The following is a 16,560-nucleotide window of genomic DNA, read 5'->3' on the forward strand; positions in this document are numbered from 1 at the left end:
TCATTGACTGCATCCCGGTCCCCCATTATCCCTGTGTCCCCCCTGTCCCAATCCCATTGACTGCATCCCAGTCCCCATTATCCCTGTGTCCCCCCTGTCCCAATCCCATTGACTGCATCCCAGTCCCCATTATCCCTGTGTCCCCACTGTCCCTGTCCCAATCCCATTGACTGCATCCCAGTCCCCATTATCCCTGTGTCCCCATTGTCCCTGTCCCAATCCCATTGACTGCATCCCAGTCCCCATTATCCCTGTGTCCCCACTGTCCCTGTCCCAATCCCATTGACTGCATCCTGGTCCCCATTATCTCTGTCCCTATTGCCCCAGTCCCCATCCCATTGACTGCGTCCCTGTCCCCATTGTCCCTGTCCCCGTCCCATTGACTTCATCCCAATCTTTATCGTCCTTTTCTCCATTGTGCCTGTCCCCATTGTCCCTGTCCCCATTTTCCCTGTCCCCATCGTCCCTGCCCCATCCAATTGACTTCATCCCAATCCGTATCGTCCCTGTCCCCATTGTCCCTATCCCAACCCCCCTGACCATGTCCCTGTACCCACTGACGATGTCCATGTCCCCATCCCTATCCCATTGACTCCATCCTCACCCCATTGACACCATCCCTGTCCCCACTGACCCCATCCCCATTGACCCCACCCCATTGACCCCATCCCCACCCCATTGACCCCACCCCATTGACCCCGTTCGCACCCCACTGACCCAATCCCCACCCCATTGACCCCGATCCCACCCTACTGACCCCACTGACCCCATCCCCATTGACCCCACCCCATTGACCCCATCCTCACCCCACTGACCCAGTTCTCACCCCACTGACCCCGTCCCCAGGCCGAGGCCTCCCTCCTGTCCCCCTTCGTGTCCCCGCTGGTGGCCCCGTTCCGCCACGTGCTGCTGGGCCGGGGGGGGCACACGCTGCCGGCGCTGGGGGCGCAGCTGGGGCCGGGGGGGGGCAGCGGCCGCCTCCGCCTGCGCCTGGCGCTGCTGGCCTGGACCCTGCAGGGCACAGCCGGGGCCTTGGCCGGGGACGCCTGGGACCGGGGGGGCATCGGGAGCCCTGGGGGCATGGGGGGCAATGGGGACTATGGGGGTAATGGGGGCATTGGGGGCAATGGGGGCATTGGAGGCAATGGGGGCATTGGGGGCAATGGGGACTATGGGGGCAGTGGGGGCTATGGGGATGCTTGGGTTGATGGGGGCCTTGGGGACCACAGTGATGCTTGGGAGCAGGGGGAGACCTGGAGCTATGGGGACAATGGGGGCTATGGGGGCATCGGGGACTATGGGGACAATGGGGGCTATGGGGGCATTGGGGACTATGGGGGCAATGGGGCCAATGGGAGCTATGAGGTCTATGGGGATGCTTCAGTTGAGGGTGGCCTTGGGGACCCTATGGGGACAGTGGGACCCCCATGAGCTGAAGGAGTGGGGCCTCCTCTTAGCCCCGCCCCTCATTTGCATAATGTGGATTTTGGGCCAAATAAAACACTCGGAAACGGGCAAATCAAAACCAAATTGAGATGATGATGATGCTCTGGGGGGACCCGGCCCCCCCACCTGGCCCCGCCCCCATCAGGTCACCGCCGATGACGTCACGGCACAGGCCCCGCCCACATGCCCATGACATCATCCCCTCCTTAGCCCCTATGAGGGTCTATGGGGGGCTATGGGGCAGGGCGGGGTCAGAAGTTGGGGTCTGCCTTGGGGGGGCTCTGCAGGCTCTGGGCCCTGGGCAGGGGCACCCCCATCTGCAGCAGGTCCCTGTGGGGAGATGGGGGTCACATGGAACCAGGGTTCCCCCATATCACCCATAACCCCCATAGCCCCCATACCCCCTATATCCCCCATAACGCTTTTATCCCCCATACCCCCCTAATCCCCATAGCCCCCGTACCCCCCATATTCCCCATACCCCCTATATCCCCCATACCCCCCATATCCCCCATAGCCCCTATATCCCCCATACCCCCCATACCCCCCATATCCCCCATAGCCTCTATATCCCCCATACCCGCCATGCCCCCCATATCCCCCATACCCCCTATACCCCATACCCCCCATCTCCCCCCATCTCCCTCACTCCCCCTCTCACCGCGGCAGCAGCTCCACGCCGGTGACACCGGCGCCATCGGAGCCCTCCTTGAGCTGCAGCGTCCGGAGCCATTCCCCAACCGCAGCAAAGGGGGGACCCATGGGGGGGCTGCCTGCATCCGGGCTGGGAAGGGGGCAATGGGGAGGGCTCAGCTCCACAGAGCCCCATAACCCCTCCCTTGGCTCCCCATTGCACCCCCCCCCCCCCCCCCGGTGCCCAGTACCTGTGGTGGCCGCGCAGCGCCGGCGGGTGCCGGATGAGGCGGTCGAGGGCGCTGACGAGCGCGGGGAAGCGCGGGCGCGCGCGGGGGTCCCGGCGCCAGCAGTCGAGCATGAGGCGGTGCAGGGCGGGCGGGCACCGCGGCGGCCGCGGCAGCCGGTACCCGTGCTCGATGGCGCGGATCACCTGCAGCCGCCGTTGAGCCATAGGGATCCATTGACCATGGGGATCCCATTGACCATAGGGATCCATTGACCATGGGGATCCCATTGAGCCATAGGGATCCATTGACCATGAGGATCCCATTGAGCCATAGGGATCCATTGACCATGGGGATCCCATTGACCATAGGGATCCATTGACCATGGGGATCCCATTGAGCCATAGGGATCCATTGACCATGAGGATCCCATTGAGCCATAGGGATCCATTGACCATGGGGATCCCATTGACCATAGGGATCCATTGACCATGGGGATCCCATTGAGCCATAGGGATCCATTGACCATGAGGATCCCATTGAGCCATAGGGATCCATTGACCATAGGGATCCCATTGACCATAGGGATCCCATTGAGCCATACGGACCCACTGAGCCATACGGACCCACTGAGCCATACGGATCCCATTGAGCCATAAGGATCCATTGACCCACAGGGAATCCATCGAGCCATAGAGATCCATTGAGCCATAGGGATCCTGCTGCCCCATAGGCCCCCTATTGCCCCATAGGGCCCCCATTGTCCATAGGGACCCCATTGCCTCATCCATTGCCCCATAGCCCCCATTGCCCCATAGGCCCCCATTGCCCCATAGCCTCCCATTGCCCCATAGGTCCCCATTGCCCCATAACCCCCCATTGCCCCATAGCCCCATTGCCCATAGGGGCCCTGAGCAGTGACTCACATCCTGGTTGGACATGTCCCAGTAGGGCCGCTCTCCGAAGGACATCACCTCCCACATGACGATGCCGTAGCTCCAGGCGTCGCTGGCGGACGTGAACTTCCGGAACGCGATGGCCTCCGGAGCCGTCCATCGGATCGGGATCTTCCCACCCTATGGAGGCAATGGGGGGTAATGGGGGTAATGGAGGGCTATGGGGGCAATGGGGGTTATGGGGGTAATGGGGGCTATGGGGGCTAGGGGGCTGATTGGGGGGGGTCACTGGGTCACGTGTGTCCTTTGTGCCCCCCCTTCAGGTGCAGCAGCCTCCTGGAGCAACCCACAGGGCACAGTGGGAGTCACCCACTGACACCCATTGACATCCATTGACACCCATGGACACCCATTGACACCCACTGGCACCCATGGACACCCATTGACATCCACTGATACCCACTGATACCCATTGACACCCATGGACACCCATTGAGCTCCACTGACATCCATTGACTCCCATGGACGTCCATTGACACCCATGGACGTCCATTGACACCCACTGACACCCATACCCCCACGGGGCCTCACCAGGGAGCTGGTGTAGGTGGGGTCGGCCGAGCCCTCGGGGTCGAGGGCACGGGAGAGGCCGAAGTCGGAGACCTTGCAGACGAGCTGCGCGTCCACCAGGATGTTGCGGGCGGCCAGGTCGCGGTGCACGAACCCGCTCAGCGCCAGGTACCGCATCCCCGCCGCGATGCCCCGCAGCATCGACACCAGCTGCAGCGCGCCCAGCGCCCCCGCGCGGCCCTGCCCGCCGCACACACAGCGCGGCATCAGCGCACCGCACACCACAGTACCCCGTGGCCCACATCCCATAATATCCCGTACATCCCATACCCCATATCCCATACCCCATATCACATGCCCCCCATACATCCCATATCCCATGCCCCCCATACATCCCATATCCCATGCCCCATATCCCATACCCCATATCACATGCCCCCCATACATCCCGTATCCCATGCCCCATATGCTATACCCCATATCCCATATCCCATACCCCATATCACATGCCCCCCATACATCCCGTATCCCATGCCCCATATGCTATACCCCATATCCCATACACCATACATCCCATACCCCATATCCCATACCCCATATCACATGCCCCCCATACATCCCATACACCATACCCCATATCCCATACCCCATATCCCATATCCCATACTATCCCATGCCCCATATCTCATAATATCCCGTACCCCATATCCCCCACCCCACATCCCATATCCCATACCCCATACATCCCATAACCCATACCCCATATCCCCATACCCCACACCCCATATCCTATAACCCATACATCCTATTCCCCATACATTCCATATCCCACTCCCCATACACCACACACACCCCATACCCCCCATACACCTCTCACCCTCCATACCCCCATACCCCCCATACCCCCCATACCCCCCATACCCCCCATACCCCCCATACCGCCCGCTCCCCTTCCCTCTCACCCTGAGGAAGGCGTCGAGGGCGCCGTTCTCCATGTACTCGGTGAGGATCATGGTGGGGGTGCTGGCGGTCACCACCCCCCGCAGCTGCACCACGTTGGGGTGCCGGAACTGCCCCATCCGCGCCGCCTCGCCCAGGAAGTCCCGGCGCTGCCGCTCCCCCGCGCCCCCCTTCAGCGTCTTCACCGCCACCGGCACCTCCGCCTGCCCCGGCAGCGCCAGGCGGCCCCGGCACACCTCCCCGAACTCCCCTATGGGGCACAGGGGGGTACATGGGGGTACGTAGGGGTACATGGGGCACGTAAGGGTCCATAGGGATGCATAGGGATACATGGGGCACATAGGGGTACATGGGGCACATAGGGGTACATAGGGATACATGGGGGCACATGGGGCACATAGGGGTACATGGGGCACATAGGGATACATAGGGATATGTAGGGATACATGGGGCACATAGGGGTACATGGGTATATATAGGGATACATGGGGCACATAGGGGTACGTAGGGATATATAGGGATACATATGGATACATTGGGACACATGAGGCACATGGGGGCACATAGGGACACATAGGGACACATGGAGACATATTGGGACACATGGGGGCACATGGGGCACATAGGGACACATGGGGACACCTCCCCGAGCCCCCCCTTGTAGGGACAGCGACGCCCTGTGACCACCACAGGGACTGCATGGGAGAACCATCAATGGGGACATCAACTGGGACCTCAATGGGGACGGCAATGGGATGAGGGATGGGTACGTCAATGGGAACAGGGATGGGGTCACCCCATAGGATACCCATAGGGCATATAGGGTTCCCATGGGGACAATGGGGGTCACCTGCACCGATGACCTCCTCAATCTTGACGCAGGTGACATCGATCTCCTGCGCGAAGTCCCTGAGCGCCAGCCCCGGGTCCTCGTACGTCAGTGGGTCAATGTAGAGCTTCCCCTCTGCCACCAGCACCCAGCGTCACCCAGTGGCACCCAGAGACACCCCATGGGTCAATGGAGTGTCAATGGGGGGCAATGGGTTTCAGTAACTGTCAACACCCGTCAGTGGTTGTCAGTGGGTGTCCATGGGTGTCAATAACTGTCAGTGGCAGTCAATAGACATCAACAGATGTCAGTGGGTGTCCATGAGAGTCAATGGGTGTCAATGGATGTCAATGGGTGTCCATGGGTGTCAATGGGTGTCCATGGGTGTCCATGGATGTCAATGTATGTCAATGGGTGTCCATGGGTGTCCATGGATGTCAATGTATGTCAATGAGTGTCCATGGATGTCAATGTATGTCAATGGGTGTCCGTGGATGTCAATGTATGTCAATGGGTGTCCGTGGATGTCAATGTATGCCAATGTATGTCAACGGGTGTCCATGGGTGTCCATGGATGTCTATGGGTGTCAATGGGTGACCCTCACCATGCCCCGTGGGTTCTTCCATTTCCTCCTTGTGCCGGAGGCTGCGGCGCCTGAAGAGGGGGTCACAAAGGATACGTGTGACCCAGTGAACCCCCCAATCAGACCCATAGGCCCATTGCCCCCCATAGCCTCCATTACCCTCCCATAGCCCCCATTACCCCCACTGCCCCCCACAGCCCCTGTGCCCCCCTCACCTGAGGCAGAGCAGGGTCCCCGCCAGCAGCGCCAGCACCAGGAGCCCCCCCAGCGCCGCGGCTCCGGCCACGATCCCCCCCTGCTCCGAGCGGGCCCCCTCTGGGTGGGGGAGCATGGGGGGGGGGGGTCACTGGGGGACCGCAGGGGCCCAAAGGGGAGGGTTCAAGGGGGATTGTGGTGGTCCCAGTGGGTATTGGAGGGGTCCCAAAGGGGTCTTGGGGGGGGTTAGGGGAGTCCCAGGGGGGGTGATGGAGGGGTCCCAGGTGTGGTTATGGGGGCACTGGGGGGGTTATGGGGGTCCCTCAGGGGCCCAATGGGGTCATGGGGGGGTCATGAAGGCTCCAGGAGGGTCCCACAAGGGCCCAAAGGGGGTGGGAGGTTTGGGGGGGGTTCAATGGAGTTTATGGGGGTCCCTATAAGTAGTGGGGGTGTCCCAAAGAGGTCATGGGAAGGTCTTGAGGGCTCCAGAGGGGTCATGGGGGGGTCCCAAAGGGGGTGTGGGGGAGTCGGGGGGGGGGCATGGGGTTTATGGGCATCTCAGAGGGGTTATGGGGGTCCCAGTGGGTGCGGAGGGGTCCCAAGGGGCTCAAGGGGGTCCTGGGGTCACAGGGGGGTTCCAGAGCGTTCCAAGGAGGTGTCAATGGGGGGGGCCCAGGGGTACAAGGAGGTGTCAATGGGGGGGTCCCAGGGGGTACAAGGAGGTGTCAATGGGGGGTCCCAGGGGTACAAGGAGGTGTCAATGGGGGGGTTCCAGGGGTACAAGGAGGTGTCAATGGGGGGGTCCCAGGGGTACAAGGAGGTGTCAATGGGGGGGTCCCAGGGGGCACAAGGAGGTGTCAATGGGGGGGTTCCAGGGGTACAAGGAGGTGTCAATGGGGGGGTCCCAGGGGTACAAGGAGATGTCAATGGGGGGGTCCCAGGGGGTACAAGGAGGTGTCAATGGGGGGGTCCCAGGGGTACAAGGAGATGTCAATGGGGGGGTCCCAGGGGGTACAAGGAGGTGTCAATGGGGGGGTCCCAGGGGTACAAGGAGATGTCAATGGGGGGGTCCCAGGGGTACAAGGAGATGTCAATGGGGGGGTCCCAGGGGGTACAAGGAGATGTCAATGGGGGGGTCCCAGGGGGTACAAGGAGGTGTCAATGGGGGGGTCCCAGGGGTACAAGGAGATGTCAATGGGGGGGTCCCAGGGGGTACAAGGAGATGTCAATGGGGGGGTCCCGGGGTACAAGGAGGTGTCAATGGGGGGGTCCCAGGGGGTACAAGGAGATGTCAATGGGGGGGTCCCAGGGGGTACAAGGAGGTGTCAATGGGGGGGTCCCAGGGGTACAAGGAGGTGTCAATGGGGGGGTCCAGGGGTACAAGGAGGTGTCAATGGGGGGATCCCGGGGGGGTTCCGGGGGGTCCTCACCAGTGCCCTGGGTGCTCACGGCCGTCTCAGGCCCGAAGTCCCCGTACCCGGCCTCAGAGCGGGCTCGGACCCGCACCCCATAGAGCCCCCCCCGGCGCAGCCCCCCCAGCTCCGCCCGCGCCGACGGCACCTTCAGGAACATGGGGGGGCCCTCGCCCCCCCCCACCTGCGGATGTCAGAGAATGATAGGCCCCATTGAACCCCATGGACCCCAGTGCCCCCATTGACCCCATTGCCCCATTGAACCCCATGGACCCCAGTGCCCCCATTAACCCCATTGCCCCATTGAAGCACATGGACCCCACTGCCCCCATTGACCCCATTAACCCCATTGCCCCATTGAACCAAATGGACCCCAGTGCCCCCATTAACCCCATTGAACCACATGGACCCCAGGGCCCCCATTGCCCCCATTAACCCCATTGCCCCATTGAAGCACATGGACCCCTGTGCCCCCATTGCCCCCATTAACCCCATTGCCCCTTTGAACCACATGGATCCCAGTGCCCCCATTGCCCCATTGAACCCCAAGGACCCCAGTGCCCCCATTGACCCCATTGCCCCATTGAACCCCATGGACCCCAGTGCCCCCATTAACCCCATTGAAGCACATGGACCCCACTGCCCCCTTGACCCCATTAACCCCATTGCCCCATTGAACCAAATGGACCCCAGTGCCCCCATTAACCCCATTGAAGCACATGGACCCCTGTGCCCCCATTGCCCCCATTAACCCCATTGCACCTTTGAACCACATGGATCCCAGTGCCCCCATTAACCCCATTGCCCCATTGAACCACATGGACCCCAGTGGCCCCATTGCCCCCATTAACCCCAGTGCCCCATTGAACCACATAGACCCAGTGACCTCATAGCCCTTTTGCCCCATTGAACCACACTGACCCCAGTACCCCATTGACCCCATTGCTCGCAATGCCCCCACTGCTCCCAATGCCACCATTGCCCCCATTAACCCCATTGCTCCCATTGCCTCCATTGCCCCCATTCCCCTCATTGCTCCCATTGCCTCCATTGCCCCCATTCCCCTCATTGCTCCCATTGCCCCCATTGCCTCCATTGCCCCCATTCCCCTCATTGCTCCCATTGCTCCCATTGCCCCCATTCCCCCCATTGCCCCTATTGCTCCCATTGTCCCCATTGCTCCCGACGCCCCAACTGCCCCCATCAACCCTATCACCCCCATCTCCCCCATTACCCCCTTTGTCCCCCCTCACCTTCTCATAGTATTTGACCTCATAGTCCAGAACGTGCCCCCCGGGGGGGGGTGGGGGTGGTGTTGGCCATGACAGCGTCACCCCGGTGGGGGAGGCCCCGACCCGCACCACATCCACCACAGGCAATGGCACTGGGGGGGGGAGGGGGGGGGGAAATTGGGGTTACTTCAGGTCATTTCGGGGTTACTATCGGTCATTGGGGTCACCTAGGGGTCACGTTGGGGTTACTATCGGTCATTGGGGTCACCTAGGGGTCATGCTGGGGTTACTTCAGGTCATTGGGGTCACTTGGGGTCATTGGGTTACTTGGGGTCATTTCGCCGGATTTTTGAGCAACCCGGGGTTACTTCAGGTCATTTTCAGGGCCTCTTTGGGGTCACTAGAGGTCACGTTGGGGTTACTAGCGGTCACTTTGGGGTTACTCGAGGTCATTTCGGGCTCTTTGGGGTTACTTGAGGTCACTTTGGGGTTACTAGAGGTCATTTCGGGCTCTTTGGGGTTACTTGAGGTCACTTTGGGGTTACTAGAGGTCATTTCGGGCTCTCTGGGGTTACTCGAGGTCACTTTGGGGTTACTTTGGGTCATTTTGCCCTGTTTGGGGTTACTTTGGGTCATTTTGGACTGTTTGGGGTGATTTTGGGTCATTTTGAGTGTTTTTGAGCAGTTTGGGGTGACTTGGGGTCATTTTGAGTGATTTTGGGCAGTTTGGGGGTGCCTTTCGGGGAGTTGGGGTGACTTTGGGCCATTTTAAGTGATTTTGGGGCACTTTGGGGTTACTTTGGATCAGTTCAGTCACTTTGGATCGTTTTGGGAAGGGGGGGTCGTTTTGGGGCCACTTTGGGTCCTTTTGGGGGGCTTGGGGCACTTTGGGTCAGTTCGGGTCATTTTTGGGTCCATTTTGGGTCACGTCGGGTCAGTCTGGATGAGTTCCGGCCCATTCAGAGCAGTCCGGGTCCGTTTGGGTCTGTTCGGGTCCATTCGGGTCAGTCCAGGTCAGTCCGGGTCCGTCCGTGTCTGTTCGGGTCCCTCCGGGTCCGTTCGGATCCATTCGGATCCGTTCGGGTCCGTTTGGGTCTGTTCGGGTCAGTTTGGATCCGTCCGTGTCCGTTCAGGTCCGTCCGCGTCCATTCGGATCCATTCAGATCCGTTCAGGTCCGTCCGGGTCCGTTCAGGTCCGTCCGGGTCCGTTCAGATCCGTTCAGGTCCGTCCGGGTCCATTCAGGTCCGTTCGGGTCCGTCCGTGTCCGTTCAGGTCCGTTCGTGTCCATTGGGATCCGTTCAGGTCCGACCGGGTCCATTCAGGTCCGTTCGGGTCCGTTTGGATCCATTCGGATCCGTTCGGGTCCGTCCGGGTCCGTTCAGGTCCGTTCGTGTCCATTCGGATCCGTTCAGGTCCGTCCATGTCCGTCCGTGTCCGTTCGGGTCCGTCCGTTTCCGTTCGGATCCATTCGGGTCCGTTCAGGTCCGTCCGTGTCCGTCCGCGTCCGTTCGGATCCATTCGGATCCCTTCGGGTCCGTTCAGTTCCGTCCGTGTCCGTTCGGATCCGTTCGGGTCCGTTCGGGTCCATTCGGGTCCGTTCAGGTCCGTCCGTGTCCGTCCGCGTCCGTTCGGATCCATTCGGATCCCTTCGGGTCCGTTCAGTTCCGTCCGTGTCCGTTCGGGTCCGTTCGGATCCGTTCGGGTCCGTTCGGGTCCATTCGGGTCCGTTCAGGTCCGTCCGTGTCCGTCCGCGTCCGTTCGGATCCATTCGGATCCCTTCGGGTCCGTTCAGGTCCGTCCGTGTCCGTTCGGATCCCTTCGGGTCCGTTCAGGTCCGTCCGTGTCCGTTCGGATCCATTCGGATCCCTTCGGGTCCGTTCAGGTCCGTCCGTGTCCGTTCGGATCCATTCGGATCCCTTCGGGTCCGTTCAGGTCCGTCCGTGTCCGTCCGTGTCCGTTCGGGTCCGTTCGGATCCGTTCGGGTCCGTCCGGGTCCGTCCGCCCGCGTCCGCCCCTGTCCCGCGCTCACCCTCCCCGCAGCACGTGACGTTGACGTCGGCGCTGGCGGCGGGGCCGGGGCTGAGCGCGCTGACGCCGCTGGTGGCGGTGACCCGGAAGCTGTAGCGGAGGCGCGCGCGGAGGCCGCTGACGGTGACCGCGGGCGCGCGCACGGCGGCGGCGCCGGGGCTGAAGCTGAGGCCGGAGCAGGGCGCGCACGGCCCCGCCCCCCCCCGCGCCGGGCACTGCCGGCACGAGACCGAGAACGAGAGGTCCCCGCGCTCCGCCCCGACCCGGGGGCGCGCCCACAGCAGCCGCGCCGCGGAGCCGTTGAGCAGGGCCTGGAGACCACGGGGGGCCGAGGGGGGAGCTGCGGGGGGGGGGCAGAGAGAGAGAGAGAGGGGGGGAGATCGGATGGAGCGTCCCGATGGGTACAGAGCATCCCTATGGGTACAGAGCATCCCTATGGGTACAGAGCATCCCGATGGGTACAGAGCATCCCTATGGGTACAGAGCATCCCGATGGGTACAGAGCATCCCGATGGGTACAGAGCATCCCTATGGGTACAGAGCATCCCGATGGGTACAGAGCATCCCGATGGGTACAGAGCATCCCTATGGGTACAGAGCATCCCGATGGGTACAGAGCATCCCTATGGGTACAGAGCATCCCTATGGGTATGGGATGGAGCGTCCCTAGGGAGCATCCCTATGGGTATGGGATGGAGCACCCCGATAGATACAGAGCATCCCTAGGGAGCATCCCTATGGGTATGGGATGGAGCATCCCTATGGTTATAGAGCATCCCTATGGAGCATCCCTATGGGTATGGGATGGAGCATCCCTGTGGAGCATGGACATAGAGCATCCTTATGGATATGGGGTACAGCAGGGATACAGCATCCCTATGATGGATATCGGATAGAGCATCCCTATGGATATAGATAGAGCAGGGATAGAGCATCCCTATGGAGCAGAGACATAGAGATCCCTATGGATATGGGATGGAGCATCCCAATGGAGCATGGGGATAGAGCAACCTAATGATGGATATGGGATAGAACATCCCAGTGGATACAGGATAGAGCATCCATATAGACCAAGGGATACAGCATCCCTATGGATATGGGGTAGAGCATCGCTATGCATATAGGATAGAGCATCCCTATGAGCTTGGATGATGGAGTCTGGACCCCCAGTTCCACCTCCCCCCATATCCTCAGCCCCCCAGTTCCCCCCTCCATAGACCCAGGCCCCCAATACCCCATAGACCCCCATATTCCCCCATAGCCCCCCCCATAGCCCCCCCTGGTGCCTACCGGAGCAGCGGAGCTCGGGGCCCTCGCCGGGGGCCCGGAAGTGCCCGGGGCTGCAGGCACAGGCAACGGCGCCGGGGACCAGAGCCTGGCTCTCGGGGGGGCAGGGCTCACACCGCCCCCCCCCCACCTCCGCCTTGAAGCTCCCAGGGGGGCAGGCTTGGGGGGAGGGGGGGTGGGAGAGAGAGAGGGGTAATGTGGGGATACAGCTGGGACACAGTGACCCATAGCGCCCCATAGCGCCCATAGCACCCGTAGCACCCCATAGTGAACATACAGTGCTCCATAGCGCTCATACACTACCTCATAGCACCCATAGCACCTACACACTGCCCCATAGTGCCCATAGCACCCATACACTCCCCCATAGAACTCATAGCACCCATACACTGCCCCGTACTGCCCATAGCACCCATACACTGCCCCATAGCCCCCATATCACCCATAGTACCCATAGCACCACATAGCACCCATAGCCCCCATAGCACTCATACAGTGCCCCATAGCACCCATACATTGCCCCGTAGCATCCATAGCACCCATAGCACCCATACAGTGTCCCATAGCACCATAGCCCCCATAGCACCCATACAATGCCCCACAGCACCGTAGGCCCTATAGCACCCATACAGTGCCCAATAGCACCCATAGCACCCACACACTGCCCCATAGCACCCATAGCACCTATAGCACCTATACATGCCCGATAGCACCCATAGCACACACACACTGCCCCATAGCACCCATAGCACCTATAGCACCCATACGTACCCAATAGCACCCACAGCACCCACACACTGCCCCATAGCACCCATAGCACCTATAGCACCCATACACTACCCCATAGCACCCACAGCCCCCATACCCCCCCATACTCACGCCTGCACCCGGCCCCTCCATCGTCCTCGCTGCCAGCCCCGCACTCGCAGCCCTGTGCCGGGGGCTCTGCCCACCTCCCGTCCTCCCGGCAGTACATGAGGGGCCCCCCGGCGCCCGCCGGCACGGCCCCCGGCACGCAGCGGCCCTGCACGGGCGCCACGAGCTCGCGGGGCAGCGTGGGGGGGAAGCGGGCGCGCAACGCGGTCACGGCCGGGCAGCGCTGCAGGAAGAGGCGCACCGAGAGCAGCGCCAGGCACGCGCCCACGTCCTGGAAGGCCACGTAGAAGCCGGCGCGGCTCAGGGGGCCCAGGCGCAGCGTGCGCCGGTTCAGACCCCCCCCACCGCCACCGCCGCGCCGCGGTCCGGTCCGGGTCAGGTGCTCGGCCGCCACCGTGCCCACCTTCACGTAGGGGTTCTCCATCCACGGCGGCGACAGCGCCGTGGCCGTGTCGGCGTCGGCCTCATGGTAGAACACGGTGAAGGTCTCCTTGCAGGGCCGCGGTGGGAAGGAGGCGGCGCGGCCGCGGCGGTGCTGGGACCCAGAAGTGTTGCTATGGGCGTCGTGGTTGGCGAGGAGACCGTGGATGTCAATGGCGTTGCTATGGGCATCGCGGTTGTCATGGTGATCGTGGGACCCAGAAGCGTTGCTATGGGCGTCGTGGTTGGCGAGGAGACCGTGGATGTCAATGGCGTTGCTATGGGCATCGCGGTTGTCATGGTGATCGTGGTACCCAGAAGCGTTGCTATGGGCATCGTGGTTGGCGAGGAGACCGTGGATGTCAATGGCGTTGCTATGGGCATCGCGGTTGTCATGGTGATCATGGTACCCAGAAGCGTTGCTATGGGCGTCAGGATTGGCATGGAGACCGTGGATGTCAATGGCGTTGCTATGGGCATCGCGGTTGTCATGGTGATCGTGGTACCCAGAAGCGTTGCTATGGGCGTCAGGGTTGGCATGGAGACCGTGGATGTCAGTGGCGTTGCTATGGGCATTGCGGTTGTCATGGTGATCGTGGTACCCAGAAGCGTTGCTATGGGCATTGTGGCTGTGATGGAGACCGTGGTTGTCAATGGCGTTGCTAAGGGGATCGTGGTACCCAGAAGTGTTGCTATGGGCATCATTGTTGCTAAGAGCATCGTGGTTGGCATGGAGGCCGTGGTTGTCAATGGTGTTGCTATGGGCATCATCGTTGCTAGGACCATTGCTAAGAGCATCATAGTATCCAGGGTAGTTGCTATGGGCATCATCATTGTTAACAGCATCGTGGTATCCAGGGGCGTTGCTATGGGCATCGTGGTTGGCATGGAGACCGTGGTCATCAATGGCGTTGCCATGGGCATCTTCGTTGCTACGAGCATCACGGTATCCAGCGTAGTTGCTATGGGTGTCATGGTTGTCATGGCGATTGCGGTACCCAGCCGTGTTGCCACGGGCACCATGGGTACCAAGACCAGTGTGAAGAGCACCATGGTTGCCAAGGGCGCGGTGGTTGCCAGGGCTGTTGCCAAGAGCATCCCGGTTGCCAGGCAGGTTGCTAAGGCTGTCACCAGGAGCATCCCGGTCCCCAGGGCCGTTCCCAGGCGCACTCCGGTGCCCGGCTCCGTTGCCGGTGGCGCGGCGGCGCCGGTGCCGGTGCCGGGGGAGGCTGTCGCAGGCCAGGACGCTGTAGTGCAGCTCCAGGTAGACGTGGGTGGCCCCGCGGCGCGGCACCCACCGCGACCGGAGCCAACTGTTCTGGGGGGGGCCGGGGGGGGCCAGCGCCGAGCACACCTCGAACGTGCGCACGGAGGAGCCGCGCTCGGGGTCCAGCGCCGAAACCTCCTCCCACTGCCGGCAATGGGGACAGGGGGGAGCGATGGGAGAAGCGTCCCCGGCCATCCCCATATCCCATAATATCCCTTATCCCATAATATCCCATACCCCATACCCTATATGCCATACCCCACATCCCATACCCTATATCCCATACTGCATAATCTCATATCCTATATCCCATACCCCATATCCCATACCCCACATCCCATATCCCCATAGCCCATAATATCCCGTATCCCACAATAACCCTTATCCCATAATCCCATACCCCATATCCTATACTCCATACCCCATATCACATACCCCATACCCCATATCCCATACCCCACATCCCATAATATCCCGTTTCCCATCCCCACCTGCCCCTCTCCCTGTGGATACACCGTCCATTTCAGATCCGTTGTCTCCAGCCTCGTGTTCAGCAGCGTCTCTGGGGGGGATGGGACAGGAGGGTTAGGGGGGTCCAGCCCCACATTCCATAGGATCCCCATCCCGGCCCCACATCCCACAGGATCCCCATCTCCAGCCCCACATCCCATAGGATTCCCGTCCCAGCCCCACATTCCATAGGATCCCTGTCTCCAGCCCCACATTCCAGCCCCACATCCCATAGGATCCCCGTCTCCAGCCCCACATCCCATAGGATCCCCGTCCCAGCTCCACATCCCACAGGATCCCTGTTCCAGCCCCACATCCCATAGGATCCCCATCCTGTCCCCACATCCCATAGAATCCCCGTCCCATCCCTACATCCCATAGGATCCCTGTCTCCAGCCCCACATCCCATAGGATCCCTGTTCCAGCCCCACATCCCATAGGATCCCCGTCCCGGCCCCACAACCCACAGGATCCCCGTCCCATCCCTACATCCCATAGGATCCCTGTTCCAGCCCCACATCCCACAGGATCCCCGTCCCGGCCCCACATCCCACAGGATCCCTGTTCCAGCCCCACATCCCATAGGATCCCTGTTCCAGCCCCACATCCCATAGGATCCCTGTCCCAGCCCCACATCCCACAGGATCCCCGTCCCATCCCTACATCCCACAGGATCCCTGTCTCCAGCCCCACATCCCATAGGATCCCTGTCTCCAGCCCCACATCCCATAGGATCCCTGTTCCAGCCCCACATCCCACAGGATCCCCGTCCCGGCCCCACATCCCACAGGATCCCCGTTCCAGCCCCACATCCCACAGGATCCCCGTCCCGGCCCCACATCCCACAGGATCCCCGTCCCAGCCCCCCATCCCCCAGGATCCCCGTCCCAGCCCCATAGGACCCCATTGCTCACCCTCCTCAGCGCACCCCATCTGCACCCACAGCCACAGCAGCCACAGCCCCATGGCGGAGGGGGGGTCCCAGTGCCCCCTCCCCCCCCTCGGGGGGGGCCCCGGTGCCCGTGGATGGGGGAGGGGGCGGATTTTGGGGTGAATCCGGGCGGGTTTGGGTCCGTTCGTGCCCGCGGGTCCCGGTCCCTGGGTCCGGCCCGGGCCCCCCCTCCCCCCCCCCCCAGCAGGGAGGGGCCGGGAACGGGGGGGGAGGGGCAGGAAACGCCTTTGTTGAG

At 61.7% G+C, this 16,560-nt stretch overlaps 1 protein-coding gene across 1 annotated transcript; it reads right to left on the bottom strand.

The window, feature by feature from the left end:
• Positions 1-826: 826 nt before the first annotated feature.
• LOC133264640 (ephrin type-B receptor 4-like) lies at positions 827-16,441 on the bottom strand (the record flags this gene model as incomplete). Its single annotated transcript, XM_061444472.1, has 16 exons — positions 16,288-16,441; positions 15,355-15,425; positions 13,180-15,007; positions 12,304-12,459; positions 11,015-11,353; positions 9,006-9,136; positions 7,771-7,936; positions 6,361-6,460; positions 6,167-6,216; positions 5,583-5,696; positions 4,735-4,982; positions 3,794-4,012; positions 3,233-3,382; positions 2,331-2,512; positions 2,108-2,230; positions 827-1,072 (listed from the first exon to the last, which is right to left on the bottom strand). Coding segments are annotated over exons 1-16 (4,175 nt in total), but the record flags the coding sequence as incomplete, so codon positions are not given.
• Between the last annotated feature and the right edge of the window lie 119 nt (positions 16,442-16,560).

This window comes from Pezoporus flaviventris, unplaced genomic scaffold (genome assembly GCF_033815535.1).
Source record: "Pezoporus flaviventris isolate CSIRO_AGI_PZ_B2104156 unplaced genomic scaffold, CSIRO_AGI_Pfla_v1 ptg000910l, whole genome shotgun sequence".
NCBI classification, from domain to species: Eukaryota; Metazoa; Chordata; class Aves; order Psittaciformes; family Psittacidae; genus Pezoporus; species Pezoporus flaviventris.